At 36.7% G+C, this 18467-nt stretch overlaps 1 protein-coding gene across 8 annotated transcripts in view; it reads left to right on the top strand.

Moving 5' to 3' along the window:
• LOC127996387 (cytospin-B) overlaps positions 1–18467 on the top strand; it is a 105772-nt gene that overhangs the window by 32387 nt on the left and 54918 nt on the right. For 7 of the 8 annotated variants that reach the window (XM_052591943.1, XM_052591942.1, XM_052591945.1 and 4 more), the window contains exon 3: positions 174–309. In XM_052591943.1, coding sequence (XP_052447903.1) covers positions 174–309 — 136 coding nt within the window. Of the gene's footprint in view, positions 1–173; positions 310–4437; positions 5039–18467 lie in introns of those variants that run through there. The other variant, XM_052591949.1, reaches the window with a different exon arrangement.

The following is an 18467-nucleotide window of genomic DNA, read 5'->3' as shown; positions in this document are numbered from 1 at the left end:
ATGCATGAATGATGCTAAAAGATAATTTCATAAACTTTTGATATGCATAGACATGGACTAAAAGTAACAAAAGTCTCTTTGTTATTTCATTTCACAAAGTATCAAGCATCATATTTAGTCAGAAATGAGATTATCAGCTGTTTCCCTGACGGTCCTAATGTTTTTGTGTTTAGATAAAAAGAGCGAGCAGTGATGATACTCTGGCTAAACCTGTTCAGGGTACAGGGGCTTCAGTGTCCCGAATAAAGAAGACCGTCACCACAGGAGCCATCTCTGAACTTTCAGACAACCGACCACGCAGCACTTCAAGTAGGATTTTACATCTTACACACAGTCTCATAAAACTCATTTTCTAATAGTGTGCAGTCATAAAACTACTCCGCAATTACTAAAGTTATTTAATAATAATTTATAATAATACTATTTTTTATTACATTTTGAATAATATTTAGCCTCTTAACTTTATCTTAATTGGTAAGTATTGTTTGGATGGAATACTTTATATTTTCAAATTTCAATTTTACACGATAAAGATATTTACACAGTAGATGCACTCTCCCAGTATAAGAAATATGAAAAAAACTAATCAAAACGATCTCATTTTAGTTGCATGAGTAGCTCTGGGGTTTGACAAACACAACAAACATGATACGTGATAGACATCAATATGACAACATCATTTTCATAAAATGTTAAAGGGATAGTTCACCCAAAAATCTATGTGCTGTCATCATTTACTCAACCCTCATGTTTCTAATCTCTTATTTTTAAAGAATGTTTGTAACCAAACTGTAACTCTTTTTATGATCTGAAGAAGAAAGAAAGTCATACAGGTTTAAAACAACCCAAGGGTGAGTAAATACTGAAATACGTTTCTTTTCTGGGTAGGAGCTATTAACTATTAAGGAAACTATCTCTTTAATGTCTTGGAATGAAATCCCTGCACAGCTCTTGAGAATGCAGCTGAACACCTCTAGAGGGCGCCAGGACACCGTTCTATGATAATGAAGAGCCCTTTGATTCATTTCCTGTTCTGCAATGCATTAGTTCTGACTCTGAGTTTGTTCTTATTGCATCAGTTGGTTTATGGACAGCCTCTATTGTGTGTGGGTGATGGCAATTCAATATTTAACTATATATTTGTGTAAAAGATCAATCATTGGACTTGAACTGTCCTAGAAAAATAAAACAGATGATTTGTGTTCTCAGCAGAAATTAACACAATCCAAAACTGATATAATATGGAATATAACATGGTTTACCCTCCAGAACCATAAAACAGGGTTTAATTTGCTTCTGATTGGATTTTATTTGAGAAATGTGTTTTTGAGGGCAAAGAGTGCATGTGTTCTCTGTGAACATTGTTGGGATCGATGGCATATTTAACTTGTTGGACTGGATTGATGGAGTCTGATATTAATAATTCATCTTTTGTCAACATTCCACACGTGGAAAAAAAAAGATGCAAGCTAGACATTGTGTTGAACAGGAATGCTGCCTGGCTGCATCACTTCTGCGGGATTGGCTCTGTGGTACAATACAGCATCAGGGTGTAGCAGAATTCTTTGTAATTCATGTGATGCTCGGCTAGTTGTTTTATCTGTAGGCAAAGGAGGTGCTAATGAGCTCAATTAGTGAGGTGAATAAGATCGTGAAAAATAGAACAGAATTTTGTGACATTGTGCCATTATTCACATCACCCTCGTGACATTTATGTGGAATAAAAAGAATCTTCTGTGGCTCACCATTTTTTTATATTTCCAAATTCTTTACCTGAAATATGCCAAGGCTTAAAAGTTTTAGATTGGTTTTCAATATTTTTTATATTTTTAAAGAAGTCTCTTATTTTCGTCAAAGCTGCATTTATTTTAGCAAAGTATCAGAACTGTCTGCTAAACATTTGGCTTGGTGTCAGCTTGTCATTTTTCATATTTTCTCTTATAGTTTACGATATAGTACCTCTTAGCTGCTAACCAAGAAATACCATAACTATTTGGTGTGTGGTTCTTGTAAACATTTCTCTCATTGATAAATAAAATGATACACATCAGCTGCCCTTAAAAATCTAAATTAGACACTTAAAATGAATCTGAGATTTTGCATTTAAACAAGTGCCACAAGAAAATAGCTGTTAAAAATTGCTAACCAATGGTAACAAAGGTTTATTCATTTTGTTGGTATTATTGTAATATATATTTCTGGATGTTTAATAGTTAATTGCAGTAAAATAAGTAGTTAACAGAAATCATGAAAATGAAACGCACACTATAAACACTCTGAAATATCAGCCTGATCTCATGAGACAAGGTAACTACTTTTGGAGTTTTGGAAATAAAAACTTGACCCTTAGTAGGATGTAAGATTCGGATGAAGTAGCTACCAATTTGTCAAAATATAAAATAGTTAGGGGACAAGTAAATTCCAGTAAATTTGGGAAATATTACAGAAATTTGGGAAACTTTCCAGATTATTATTATTATTATTTATTTTATGTTACTTTTTTATTCCAGGGATTTTTGGAAATTTACTGGAAATGTTCCACTCTTTTGCAACCCTAGTTACGAATTGCTATGAGTGTGTTGGAAATACAGTTTGAGGCAAGCAGTAAGAACCTTATGTGACAACTCGCATAACCTTAGCCAGCCATAGGACCTCATCAATATTTAAATGAAGCTTTCCTTTGCTGTTAGGTTTCCAAAGTGCAATGAAGTGAGAAGCACTTGGTCTCTCTTCTATAAATAAAATGCATGTGTTAGTGGACAACAATGTGCTAAAGGTCACATGTCATTCGATTTCATTAACACTCCCATTTATTCAGTTTCCAGTACACAACACCTGACAAAGCTCTGTGATGCTGCATCAGTTGCCATATAGAGACTGGGTGCTTACATGGGCAGTTAGTCTGGATGTAATAGCGCTTATGACACTGTGAGACGTATTAAGTGTATGACTCATTGTTGTGGATTAAGAGTATGTGTGAATAGTGCATTGTCACCCTGTTCCACGTCGTCAGCTTACAGGAGTTCACAATCACAGTCACAGTCTGGCTCAGCTGACGTTGATGGTTAATTAGGCAGAGCTGCCATGTTAATCTCTCTTGAGCGTGGGTAGAGTGTTACCCTTCTACCAAATAAATTCTGTAAAAATACTACTGTTCAAAAAGTTCTTTTTTATTTCTTCGAGAAATTTAGGTAGCAAATTGTCATTTAAAATTAACAGCATGAACTGATAGCAGAGATCCTAGCAATGCCTATAAAATCATTTTACAGTAAAAGCAGCTGTCAACCTGGAACCTTCCTTTCATGTCTAACAGCACTTGGTCTCTGGTGAGGTGAGGCCGTGAGAGGTCTGGGTGGGCACAGATCAGCTCAGCTGTAGTTTACAGAGGCTTTGTTCGGCCTCTGTTTGTTACAGCGAGTTACAGGTGTGCAGATTAGAACTGGGGCTATTTACCAAGGGTGGAGAGGCTTTATATAACCTCAGTAAATTCGAAAGACTGACAAAACGAACAATACGAAATAGTAATATAATTATTCACACTCCCTTTAACAATTTTAATAATTCACACTTCAATGTGTCTCATATAACACTACAGTTTCTTGCTTCTCAAATAATAAAATAACTCAAATCAATATTTCATGCCTGTTTATTTATTGATTTGGTAAATAGCTTCATAAGAAGCAGGATAACCAGGAAGCCAGTCATCTGGGTTTATTTTACAGCATTAAACCACAACAAAAAATATGGGATAATAAAGTAAAGTAGTATTATAAAGAATTTACACCAAATAATATTAAATATTTAATATACTGCACATGTCATATTTCTGGTCACTAATTAAATAAGTGAAATTGATCAAGTGACTTTCTGGGCAGGCAGTCAGTTATTCTTGAAACAAAGAACTTCATCATCTCAAATCATGCTGGAGAACATGATCAACAGGTTTGATCAAAACTTTGTCGAGTTCATTCAGCGTAAGAACTGCTGTCATTAACATAAAGGAGAGACAAACCCAAAAACTGAATTGAATGATTTTTAAATCCGCTTTAATCCGCTTTAACGCAAATGATTTTTAAAGCAGCTTTAACGCAAATGTTTATCCTGATCGTATCATTTGCTGCTGAGAATAAAAAAAGATGAAAATGAGATGAAATGAGCAAAAGTGATGTGCATTCTGTCTATAGTCAAGCCTGCGACAGACAGGTTCAGGCAAAGATGACATGTTTTTTCCTAACATGAATATTTAACTCGTATGCATTTTACATGAATAGAGAATGAGGGGGAGGGAAGGAGCTAAAGAAAATAACACATTTAATTTTTCATGCCTCCTACTGAGAACAGAAAAAAATGGATCAATCTAACTAGAGAGCTCTAATCTCCTATAATGTGATAATGCAGCAATCCATGACAAAAACACGGTGTGGCTCAGCTTATGTGTGTCTCAGTGTATTACCCAGTGTCCTCTGCTACAGAGCAGATGAATGAGGTCAGAAAAGAAAAAGCAAAGACGAATAGTACATCGTCTCCTCCATTTCCTTCGGACTGATCCTCTTCTTCAGTCCAACATACTATTCATTTCTGAAGACAGAGGTAAAGCGAAGGAGAGACAGTGCAAGATAAAAGAGGGAGTTGCTTGCTTTAATTTTCATGCTTCAGCTGGAGGAGGAGCCGATATATGACACAAGCAGGCCACACCCCCAAAACAGAGACACAACTAATAACACACTGAATACACTCCTGCTGCATGACGCTGAGAGGGAGAGACCGAACAAGTGCATGAGAAGAAGGCTGAGAGAGCATTGGGACAGACTGACAGTCAGGAGGAATGTTGTCTGGCTGCTGATTCACAACCGGCAGGACGAGAGGAGAGGACAAACACCTCTGTCATTGTCTTTGTCTCATACGCACGGGCAGCAGTGAAGCAAGCGTGCTCTGTCAGGTGTGTCGGAGCTCTGCTCTGATGGATTAGCGTCTTCTGTGGAGCAGCGTGTAGCAGTCATGGGGAACCAGGAAACCCGGGTAGAAGCTCCAGACACAGGTCTGACTTACATATCACTGTGCTGTGGATCTGTTGTATTGTCATTCATCTCAGATGAGGTTGTATGTTTGTGTGGACTCTGTTTAACCCTCTAATACAGTCACTCTATGTCTTTTTGTTATTTCCTACATTATCTCTTTTTATTCTAGATATTTAGTTTGTTCTGTCTGTTATCCATCTTTTCGTTTTTCTCTTTGGCTGTTTTGCGGTTTCACTCACAGTTGTGGCCAGTATCAGCGTGCAGCTGTAGGGGGTAAATGGAAGTTGGATGATGAATGCAGCTTTTGTCCACACTTGTCTGGATCTCATTGCTCTTCATCACGGCTGTGTGTGTATATCATGTCAAGGCTAACTAACTCTGAGCATCTCAGAAATAGCAAGCATCATTTTACTGTTGTGCATACTTAGACTTGTCCCACTACACGTTTTTTTTTTGCTACGAACATGAATGATACCTCAAATCAGTCATGTGGCTTGTTCAGAAGATTTTCATCTTGCAGGCAATAAAATAAAAAAAAATACTTTGAAGGAGGCATAGAAGCCCTATTTAGAGACCAGAATATAATAGAGGCATAATACAGAATATAATTTTTTTTTTTTTTTTTTTTATGAAATGTTAACACGCTCATCTCTTCTCTGATGCCTTGCATATCAATGTGAGGGCTGGGCTTCAGTTCCCTTTTTTCAACTACATGTCACTCACATTAAACTACAGTATCATCCTTTTATCGTCCACTTTCTACAATCCAGTACAATACGGATCAAAGTCAGTGTGGTAGAAAAAGAGATTATCTGTGTGTGTGTTACATGTCCACAATCCACCCCAGGGAATAAACTTTCTATTGCATTTCCATTTCAAAGTTTTCTTCATTTCAGCCAGCTTTAACTGCAGAGACGGAAAACAACTGCTTTATCTCACTGTCCTCCAGCACATCCTCAGTCTCCCGGGTCTCTCTTTCTCCATATCACTTCATATATTATGCTGTCTCTGTTCTTGACTTGTTAACTGTGACTCACGAATGTTGACATTCAGTTCAATTACGGTGTTATTGTAATCTTCTACTGTGCTGGTGATTGAATTCTGGGCTTGATACATGTGTGAAAATAATGAGTTTTTTTAAAACTGAGTTCCCTTAGGTTTGTCGTTGTTAAGCCACAAGTAGATTTCTTTGTAAGACTTATGGAAGTCTTGGATGTGTGTGTGTGACCACACAGAGATCGTGGCTGACTGCCAGTTTACTACTGCAGGAGCCTTATCTATGATGGAAAATGCTGCCAAATACTGTGTGTTTATGTATGTGCGATTGAGATGAAACAGTAGGTTCTTATGCTGAACACACAAAACACTTCTCAGCTGAGGTTAGGCTGTATCTACCTCAACAGCTTTATCTCGACATCCTTTGGAGAAAGAAAAGATGCTATTAACAACTATCAGTTGCAATGCTGTGAATGTTTATCAAGAGTTTTATTCTGATGACATTTTACTTCCACTATCCAGATCTTTGATTTTATCAAGTATAATTTTTAGTAAAGCTGCCCGCACATTGAAAGAAGTAAAACATTTTTTAACAATTAATTTATGATGTAGAAGGCTTGGACCGATAAATGATTCTGGCTTTAAAGGAATTAACATTTAAAAAAAACTTACAGAATAGAATAAATAATGTTATTTGAACATTATTTTGAAACAGCTGGACTCCATGAGTCTGCGCTGCAGATCTGTTGTCACTAACTTCATGTCAGGCAGCTCAGTCAGTCATAAGAACGAGTTTCCACAAGGATCAGAGTGCAAACTCCCCTCTATCATAGGCGGATGCCTCCCCCTCATGAAGACCACCCTAATAGAAATTTTGCTATAAAGATAACACTTGGATGCCTCACATCTGGAAGATTTCAACATTTTAAAATGATTAGACCTTCAGTTGTGAGTGTATTATGGATGTAAACATGCAATGCAGTAACAAATGTATTAATTTTTAATGAGTTAGTGAATAGTAAATGCAATATTCATTACTACATAAGTAAAGCAATTACAGTATGTTGGAACACGTCTGGCTAAATATATGGCTACCAGCTCTTATTTTTTGGCTGAACTTTAGATCTGTATGAAATCATTAATTCAGAGCACAGTGTTTTGACCACTTAAAGTGAAATATGTTTGTGGTTGGCTAGAGTAAGACTCTGATAAACTGTTAATGCATTTACCATCTATAAAGTTTAAATACTGTATATTCTGTTTGCTGAACTGTAGAGGAGTGTAGATATCCTTGGGGAAATCCTTTTAGAACTTAGATGTTACATTCCATTTAATTAAAGCAGAAATTATTTTTGTTCACACCCCAATATCTAGATAACTTGTGCAGCATTAAGCACTTTTGCTTATATGACAACCTACCGACAATGCAGTGGAACATGATTATGTGAATCCACCTTTGAATTGGCATTTCCTTGCTATACAGTACAGTCGGTTATAGTAAAGAGTCACCACCCTTTAAAATAATCACATTTTGTTGCTTTGCAGCCTGAAATGAAGACAGCCAGAGTTTTTATTTTATCCAGCTGTATTTATTTAGTGCAACTTACAACATCCAAGTGAAAATATAACCAGCATGTCAAAAATATATATATATAAAAAACAGAATGACTGATCAACCCCTCACCCCTAAAATGACTTGTAAACCCTCTCAAAAGCATACAAAGCCATTTGACTATCAACTGTGATCAGCTGTTCTCAATTTAATTTATCCGCATGAAAAAGCTTTCCTGGAGCATTTCAGTCCTTGGTAGTGCAACTGAAGCAAACAATCAACTATGGGTAGCAAGGCACTGTCAAAAGATCTCCGGGAGAAAGTTGTGGGCAGGCACAAGTCAGGAGATGGATACAAAAAAAATTCAAAGGCTTTATCAATGCCTAAAAGAACAGTGAAGTGAATTAAGAAGTGAAAAGTATTTGGCACAAAACAGACCCTCCCTGGATCAGGACTTTGCTCTAAAATGGATGAAAGAGCCAAAAGGAAACTGGTCAGAAAGACAACCAAGAGGTCTACAGAAACTCTGAAGCAATTGCAGAAATTTGACAAAGAGTGGTCATTGCGGGCATGTGAAAACAATATCATACATTCTTCACAAATGTGGCTTATATGGAAGGGATGCAAGTAAAAAAGCCATTCCTCAAAAAAGGCCACATGCAGTCATGACTGAACTTGGCCAAAACACACTTTGAAGATTTGATGATTAGTCTGGTGGAAATCCAAGACAGTTCACCATTGAAATAACACCATTCCTCCAGTAAAGCATGGAGGTGATGACATCCTGTTATGGGCTGTTTCTTTGCAGCAGGGACTTGAGCACTTGTCAGGATCAAATTCTTGAGATCTCTACCAGAGAGTTGTCAATGGGAAGAAGGTTTACCTTGCAACATGACAGTGACCCAAAGCACACAACTGAGCACACAGTGGTTGAAGGAGAAAAGGGTGAATATCCTTGCACAGTCAAAGCCCACTGAAAATCTGTGGAATGACTTGAAGACTGCAGTCCACAGTCACCATCAAATTGAACTGAAATTGAGCTGCTCCGCAAAGAAGAGTGGGCAAATATTGCAAAGTTAGTAGAGACGTATCCACACTGGCGGCTGAAGGTCTGGAATTCATGGCAACTTTCATTGGCCAAGGCCCACCCATGAGGACGTTTGACCGACATATCAAACAACCAATCACAGTTCGTTTCGTTCATCGTCACATTTTGGGGTGAGGAAATGTTGCAACAATAACAGACTGGTGTGTAAAACTCTCGCACGTATTTTAAAGATTCCATACACTTATGCATCAGACGTTTAGCCAACGGTCCGTGGGCATGACACCTGATCATGAGACTATATCCCAACAGACTAAAGGTTGCAATGAAAGCAAAAGGTGGTTTAACAAAATACTGACACAAGAGGGAGATCCTTTTTCCAACTCAGTGTTTAACAAAAAATGTGTCTGTCTTCATTTCAGTCTGCAAAGCAACAAAAAGATATTATTGTAAGGGGGGGGGTTCTTTTCTATACCCACAGTAGTTAAGTGTGTCAGTTCTGTGTAATGACTACATCTAAAATGGATCAGAATGCTTGAAATAACGTATTATATCCAAAAGTATAATTTTTTTTTTTTTTTTGTCTTTTCATAGATTCATTTCCATTTTGAATTACCCTCAACTCCTGTATCCAGTGATACAGAAGAGACTCCAAACCTTATAATCTTCACAACAGAAATACTTGTTTAAAGTCAGCTAAGGTTACAGTCTCTGAGTCAGAGCTGGTGTTTGGCTTCATGTTGTGAGAATGAGGTGGTTCATTGGAAGGGGAAGCTCATTTTGTCTTTCCACACATTCCCTTCTTCTACAGCTGAGATATACAGAGGTAGGAAATCAAAAACTATCCCAAAAATCCATGAAATTAGTTTCTTTGAACAGAAATCAGACATGACTTTTAAACTTTATTCCATTTGTGTTTATCCAAGTTTACGAATCAGATGTTAAATGGCAGCAACGTTGGAAGCAACAGGATGTTATTTACAGTCAGCTGGAGAATGAACTGGTGCCTGTGCTAGGCAGCCGTTCAGATGACCCTTTCATTCAAATATGGCTCAACAGTGAGGCTATTTTCAGATCAGTTCTGAAAAGAAAAGCTCCAGCCTGTACTCTGTATGTCCATCAGGGTGTGTGAGAAAAATAGTGAGAAACTGGAGGAAAAGAACGCAGTTGCATGTTCAAAAAAGGTTTGAAGAAAGTTCCAACACATCATGGTTGACTAGTTTCACATTGTCCACATGTTTTATGGTCTGTGTAATACTGAACTTAGATGCCAAGTGTTTTGTTGAAGGGAAATGATAGAGAGAGGGTTTGATTGTATTGAATGAGCATTTGGTGATAGCAATAGTAACAATAGTGCTGGTCATTAAAACAACAGCTCTGTTTGTTTTCTTCGTCCAGCTCGTCAGTCATTAAATGTGCAATATCTACTTGTCAGCAGTGTTAGTTGTTTTGGAAACGAACAAAGGAAAATGAATTACAGTCTGGATTTCTAGACTTCTGAAAAGTCTCTATCCATTACAAAGAGAACAGCTACAGTGTACAGTACATTATTGATGGTTCATATGTCTAGCAGTAAACATGGTACTTGTATATAAAAACACATCTTGTTATTTGAATTTAAAAGTGTGCAGCAGTGGTGGCTCATCGGGGGAGGCATGGGAGGCACTGCTTGCCCAAAATTTTGAAGTGAAAAAAATCATTCCACAATTCCACATTCAGCCGCAGCTGATCACCAGACCTCAGTGACCTTGACTGGGTGTAAATGTGCAGGAGCTCTGAAATGTACTGAGGTGCCAACCCATTTAGAGACTTAAAAACAAACATTAAATTCTTTTGAAAAAGAAATATTTTGTTTGATAAAATTGATTACATATAGCCTATTCTTTTGGACCATTTAAGTAATTTTTGGTTTGGTTGGGTGAACTATAACTTTAATAATTGATTTTCTTAATTTTATTATTATTAATATGAAAATATGACATTATTTCTTTAATGAAATGATACTCTAAATAATAAACTAAAACTGCCAGTAGGTGATGGTAAATGTCTTAATGATTAAGTCATCGAGTAATTTATTCATTCATTTGATTTGTTCAAATGGCTGATTCATTCAGGAGTGAAGTAAATGGTTCTTTATGAATGGTTCATTGAATCATTAGGCTTGTTCTACTTAAAGTGGATCATCACCATTAGGGCTGTCCATTTTGTGAAAAAAATCATTTTCGATTTTTAAGACATAAGTGTTCATTGAATCGATTGTAAAATTTATTTTCCATGTCTAAAAAAAAAAGACCTTTCCTTTTTCAATGTCAAATAACGGACGAACGTAAAAAGAGCGCTGGAAATGAACAAGTCAGCAATATTTCTTATTTATTGCCATGAAGTTTCATGCAGAATAACAAACAGCAACAGGCGTGCAACATTCTCGAAAAAATATATATGCAGAGGGCTGCCATAACAAAAGAAAAACATCACTGCAGGCTTCAACCCAGCTGCATTTATGATTTAGGCAATTCAAAAATCTCCAAGATTATTTTAAATAATGATTCAATCCATTTAAAACAACTGTTCAAAAAATGAAACTTTAAATGGACTTGAGAACGGGCCATGTGTGTTTTTTTATTGAACGTAACCGACACTTTGGATAGGCAGGCATAATGAAATGCGCAAAAAGACTAGGGCCATTACAAATTTATTGGACAGGAAAACAAGTCGATCAACATTTTCGGGGTCCAGAGCAGAGCGTTTTTTATTCACCATATGTCCAGCTGTTGAGAAGACGCGCTCCGACTGCACTGATGTCCCAGGGACACTCAGGTACAGCTCCGCAAGGTGGGGGTATTACTGCCAATTTTCCACCACAAAAGCTGGTCGCTGTCAGCTTGCAATGGTCCTTTTCATAACCCAGAATCTCCTGTAATTTGATAAGTGAATAAGGCAAATTCGCGTTTTTTCGACAGCAGCACTAATTAAAATCCGCATCCGACCCGACACGCTTAAAATAGAACCAACACCCGACCTGCACCCGAAATCAAATCAGTTAAGCCAATCACATTAGACACACTTTTTTTCAAATTTTATTGCCAGGTCATACAGAAGTTATTTGTGGAAAACTCTTTTTAAAAGATATTCGTTTTTTATACATTTTATCTTAATTTTAATTTACATTATTTAATAAATAAGAAGCAAATATATAGCAGACAATGTTGTAATAACCTAATTGACAGAATTACTAAAAAATATTTTGCTACCTAAAAGTTAAATATTTTTTGTGTCACGCATGCGGGTACACGAACCCGTTCAGGACTCTAGTCACTGGGTCTTATAGGCGCATAAATTGCTGGTATTTTCTGTCTAGCTTTGGATAGGAATACTGCACTTTTGGAATTCTTTATTTTCTTTTTTTGCTTGTTTGTGAGTTTTGTTACATCTATGTTTTTTAATTCATTATTTTAAAATTAATAGTGTACATATTTGGTTAAAATCAATTACTTATTTTTATTTTTCGAAACTTTTTTTTGGTTGGTCCGATCGTTTGTGCAATCGATTTTCGAACTAAAAGTGACAGCCCTAATCACCATCAGACCGTTCGGTGTGTGACATCAAAGTACTGTAAGAGCTCTAGAGAGCAGATGACTCCTTGTGCTTTTGAATCGCTCTCGCTTTACTTTGATGTCATACAACGATTGGCTCTTTGCAGCGCCACTTCAAAGCCAATGCATATGCCAATGGTTGACCTAATTCATTCAAAATGTGGATTAAGACATGAAATGCCATTGTGGGTTGCTCGAAGATTAACAGTTCTGCTTTGTCTTTATCTTCTGGTTTGCAAAATTGAGACAAACAACATTGTGTCTAAAATAACACAATATTAACTTCTTAATGAACTGTTGTATAAGATGAGTGTTTGCAGCCATGTGATATTGCACCTACAGCTCATGTGATATTACTTAACTATGTGATGTAAATATGAGACACAATCTCAAACTGCCGTTTTGCTACATATCTTGGATTTTAGGGATATTTTCTAGGCTCCATCATGCAGTAAGTTGTTGCCCTGCCTCATGTTAGTCATCAGTCGACTGTAGAAATGGCAGATGATCCACATAGGTCTGGGGTGGGGCAAGTGCGTTAAATGTGTTAATAATTTTAACACTTTTTTTTTTTCTCCATAAATAATTAATCTAATTAACCCGTTAAATTACTAGCCCTAGTTTGAATGTTTCCTGCTGCGCTGATAATGTACCAAGTACTTATGAGAAGCGATAGTGAATATTTGATTACCAACAGATTAACCAAGCGTCATTCAAACAGTATATATACAAATAAAAAAAAGGGAGAATACGCCTAAACTGTATATAGGCTACAGTGGCCGGGTTAATTAAATAGCACAACAGGCAGCTCTCTTTTAATACAGACTTTTAAGAAGGGATGGATGTTTGCTTGCCTCAAGTGATAGGCCAGGTAAGTGAAGTTATATTATCTTGCTGTAAGTGTTTCAATTTCTTTATGCGTTCTGACTACCAAGCAACCAAAAAATTTTTTGTGATTAAATAGTAATAATTATAATAGTCGGCAGGGATCCCCAGACCAATACAATTAGTGTGCCTCCTCTATTTTAAAACCCACGAGCCACCACTGATGTGCAGAACTCATCACTGGCATTTTGAGCGGTGAGTGGATTCTGACTTAAATACCTTTGATGGGCCATTGCATTCATTAATTGGCTACATTGCTCAACATTGCAGTAACACATTGTAAATAGAAACCTTTGACGCATTCTGGAGTGCAAACACAAATATGCACTCTTACTTTGCTAAATCAGTGCTCTTGTTTTCGTTTGAACTGGGCCTGACAGAGCCTCAAGAGTCTCTGGCTGGCAGTAATCAGGAAAAAACAGGCAGAGTTCAGGAGAAGATACACCGTCAGTGGTCATCTATCAGAGGCAACAGCCAGGACAGGGTCGGGACGAGCAGAAATCTGCAAACACCATGAAACAAATAGATTTTGCCTTTCGATGTCAGGCACTGCTGAAGATTCATCCTTAATTGTAAATGAAGAAACATCTGTATTTGTTCTTTTCAGTGACCATGTTCATAACATATATTAAAATTATTACTTTTATTAATAATAATTGGTGGCCCCTTTGCTTTGCCATGTGCCTACAGGTTGAAAATCACTTATATAAACTTGGGGGTGGGCATTTTGTCTCTTCTGGCAAGTAACAACTTAGCAATCACCCTCAACACCCTAGCAACCGCAGGCAGAAAGTTTTGCATGAGCATGTGAGTTATTTCAAGATAATTCAAGATCTTTCTCCCCATGGACAGGTTAATTTAACAGAGGATATTGTCATTCAGAACTCAAAGTTTTGTTCTGCTGTCTGATAGATATTCACTGCATGAGTTGCTGTGTCCTGTGTGCACAGGGGTATAATTAATGAGGAGATTATGCAAAGTGCTTCACCTGTGAAAGGGAGGTGACCTGCTGTTGTGCTCAAGGGCACAGCTCTGCCCTCGCTCTCATCAGCAAGTTCTCACGGTTAAAAGAGACACTTCCCTGCTGCAGCCAAAAGGAGCTGTCAGTCAATTGTAGATTCTAATCAGATCAGTTATGTTCTGAATAATGAACTTAATATCAGTATGTTGCTCATATATCAGTGCGATGAGAAAAGATAATTGAAAGACAAAATAAAATATATTACATTATTGTGGCAGACAAAAAAAATATTTAATTTAAATTGCACAATGAAAGTTGTACCACAAGCTTTTACATGTGGTAGAAAAAAATCTGTATAATGGAATTAACGGATCAAAATGTTTGGGGTCAATAACATATTTGTAAAATAAATTAATACTGTAAAGCAATGATGCATTAGATTGCTCAAAAGTGTCAGTAAAGACTTTCAAATTGTTGCAAAATTGAACTTAAAACATTGATCAAAAATAATTAATGCTTTTTGTGCAGCAAATCAGCATTTCTGAATTTTACTAATAATCACACAAAATCAGTAATGAGTAAATAAACATTGAAAGAATGGCAGAGCTGGTTCCAAACATCAGCAAAAGAATTGTTGCGAGAACAATCTCTTGCACACAAGTGAGTTCACTGGAAGAGACAAATGACTTGCCTTTATGAGATGTGCATGTGTATGTGTTACATCAAAAACACTGCCTGCTGGGTTTCAATGCCCAAAGGAGAACAGAGACAATTGAGAGAAAGAGACAATTGAAGGACGGTTTTGTTCTTTCTTTCATATATTGTACTGGTGTTAAATGAGCAGCATCATTTAGATAGCTGTGAAACAATGTGAGCTGAACCAGTATCACACAGACAAAACATCTGCCTGTTCAGCATGGACACACTGAGAGACCTTAACAAAGCATTGTCTCTTTCTTTGTAGTGTTTCTTTTTCTGTTGCTGAAATGAAAACAAAACAAAAAATTTTGACTGTAGTAAACATGCTGTCTTGTCCACACTGTATGTTTGTCAGCTCAGGTGTGTCATGTTTGAATTACTTCTCTATCCTGTTAGTCTATGGGTGTTGTATCCCAGCACAATTTTTTGCTGCTGGATCATAAAGAGATACAGTATCAATTAATATGTTTGCAAAAAGAGGATAGGATTACCAAGATATAAGCAAATACTCATAAAATACTTTACTTGCAGACCTATAGATAGATAAGCATACCTTTGCAATCCTCTACACACACCTTGGCAATATAATCGCCATTGGCTAGTACATTTTTTAGTTTAGTCGGCAGACTGATATACTATTTTACACACACACACACACACAATCACACACAGATAAGATGGTACAGCTTCTTAAATATCTGAATGCACACTCATAACTTCAGTCAATCAAGAATTATATTATGATATTATGATAATTAAGCATTATTTAATGATAGAACTAGTGATTAGAACTAAAACCTGTTAGCCATGTATGAATGCATATTTTTTCATTTTAATTCAACTTAGGACAAGTGGTATTGCTTAAGATATTGTCGGTCATAGATAATAGTAATGATTATTCTGCCTATTATTGGAGAAACTGACATATCTTTGGCTTGTTCTTAAAAGCTGAATAATTCTAAATGAATATTGTTTACATTTTGTGTGGTATGTAAGACACTTGCTCTCTCTTTTTCTTTGCATGTGTGAGAAACAGCGCTATCAGCAAAGTGATAGCGAGACGTGCATCTTCACACTAGAGTTTACAGTTCGTCAAATACAGGTGTGCCTGCCCATCCATTGACCTGAATTGAAAAATAGCACAGATTGCTTGACGGAGAGTGAAACTCGGAAGCACTCAGAGAAAATATATCTGTGCTAAACTTGTAATTAGCCTCTAACATGCACACACTGGTGAGTAACATTTAAGAATTTATTAGCCAGTGGCTAACGATAGACATTATTTAGTCGCCCAGAGTACGATTTAGTTATGCGAGTGATTTACTAACAGTTAAGAGGGTTGCTTTGCAATTATTTGTCCATTACAAAAATGATTTTTCTCCTGTCATGAAATACCAAAGTTGTGCTGTTAAAAAGCTTTCCCAGTAAACAGACAAAGGAAAGCTTGACGCACCCATTGAAGCTGCTTAGTTGGTATTTTCCTCTCATTCTCAGGGCAAGGTTCCAAGGACTTCCCTTGGTTTGCTGCAGTGATATTTGAAAACAGAAATGAAAAGAAAATCTAGTGAAAAGGCTCTGTGATTATTTGGACTATTTGTCATCGAAGAAACCTTATTCCAGAGCTATATCTTTCTTGTTTTTTTTTCTTTCCCAGAATAAGTTGGTGAGTTTTTATTGGTTTTGAATCGAGAACATGCATGTATGAACCTAGTGCTATCAAATGACTTTATAGAGACAGCTCTGCTCAGTGTCCATACATCATTTGAGTGTGAAGAAAGGTGAGCGGTAGGTCAGTGGATTTCTGGTCATGAGTGGCATTCTAAGCTACATGATAAACATGTCTCTGTAATTGGCCAGATTTAATATAGCCCCTTCAGGTTTTAGCTGTTGGCTAATTTCTACCATATGGCTAAGATAACCAGAGCAGGAGGTCATCCAGTGCAGTAAATATAGACAACATACCGTCAAATGACATGAATGAGGCACCGTTCCAAGTAGAATCAAACAGCTGACTCAGTATTCGAGTTGACGGCTTGAAATGCAGTTGGTTCATGAATGAGAAAGCACTTAAAGTCCATTAGTAGATTGCACAGAAGATTGGTATGCAGTACAGCAGACCAGAAAGTAAGAAGTTTTTCCAACAAGAACAGAAGAAAGAACGTTAAGTCTATGCTGGTGCAATACATATTAAGGCTATTTTGAGGATTTCAAATACTTTTGCTCAGTTGTTTTTGTTATTGTCAACCAGTACGGTTAAAATATTTGCATAGTCACATTTTAATCATGAAAAGTAACCAAAAACCACATAGTGTGTTGATGAATGCATATTAATCAACCACAGCAATCCTCATATATAGATACAATACATACACTTTAGGGGGGAAGTCGTGGCCTAATGGTTAAGAGTGTCGGACTCTGAATCGAGTCCCGGGCCGGCAGGAATTGTGGGTGGGGGGAGTGCATGTACAGTTCTCTCTCCACCTTCAATACCATGACTGAGGTGCCCTTGAGCAAGGCATCGAACCCCCAACTGCTCCCCGGGCACCACAGCATAAATGGCTGCCCACTGCTCCGGGTGTGTGTTCACAGTGTGTGTGTGTGTTCACTGCTCTGTGTGTGTGCGCACTTCGGATGGGTTAAATGCAGAGCACGTTTTCTGAGTATGGGTCACCATACTTGGCTGAATGTCACGTCACTTTCTTTTCATTTTCACTTTATTCATCTCTAGAGCCAAATCGCAGACCCTGCTCTGAAGTTATACAATCAAACTTATACACATTTATCTATACCTTATCTATAAACCCTACTTTATCGTATTTGAATTGCACATTCTAAGGCATTTAAATTATCAACTTGATCAAACCTTTTTTTTTTTTTTAATTCATGTTAAAATGCCAGACTTTTGAGGAATCTTTATTTATCTCTCAATCATTATTGTGTTGTATTTTACAACACAATAATGTGTTTTTTAGTGTGTTATTTAAAAAGTCCGCTATGCTGTAAATGTCTAATTGATATAAATTACAAGATTTAACTCCATATTCTCCTGTATCATTCTATATGAGCCATACAAGTCTAATAGATCAAATATGATACACAAAACACATGCAAATTTTGTGAAAAAGTTAAACTGTTTAATTTAAAAAAACAAAACATTACTTAATTTTACTAAATGTTAACAGTACTAAATGTTTCCTCCAGGTGAAATGACCTGCCCAACTGAATCCGAGCAGCTGAGTCCTTAGCCATCTTCAAGAATTGGCTTAAAACACATCTCTTTCTTTAAAAACACATCTTTATTTGACCCTCTAACTTTAGCACTCACTATTCTAATTCAGTTCTTAAAAAAAAAAAAATCTAACTACCTTTCTAATGTTTTTGTATTCTATCTTTTTTATTTTTATTTTTTATATTATTTAAAAGTGCTTGCTACGTGTAATGCATTAAGCTAACTGAGACTAGTTATAGCACTTCTATATCTCTTTTGTTTTTTTTTGATTGCTTCCATTGTCCCCATTTGTAAGTCACTTTGGATAAAAGCGTCTGCTAAATGACTGAATGTAAATGTAATGTAAATGTACTTACTGTACATACTGTGGCTCTAGGCCTAACCATGTAAAATTGACACTTTCATGCTGTAATTTCCTGCTTTGACAAGACAAGTAGTTTTTTGTGGCACAAAACATGACACACTTCCCCTTCAACACATTGTTTGACA

Source organism: Carassius gibelio, chromosome A5, assembly GCF_023724105.1.
Source record: "Carassius gibelio isolate Cgi1373 ecotype wild population from Czech Republic chromosome A5, carGib1.2-hapl.c, whole genome shotgun sequence".
NCBI classification, from domain to species: domain Eukaryota; kingdom Metazoa; phylum Chordata; class Actinopteri; order Cypriniformes; family Cyprinidae; genus Carassius; species Carassius gibelio.
The sequence above is the reverse complement of the archived record's forward strand: the minus strand, read 5'-3'. Positions and strand labels throughout refer to the sequence as shown.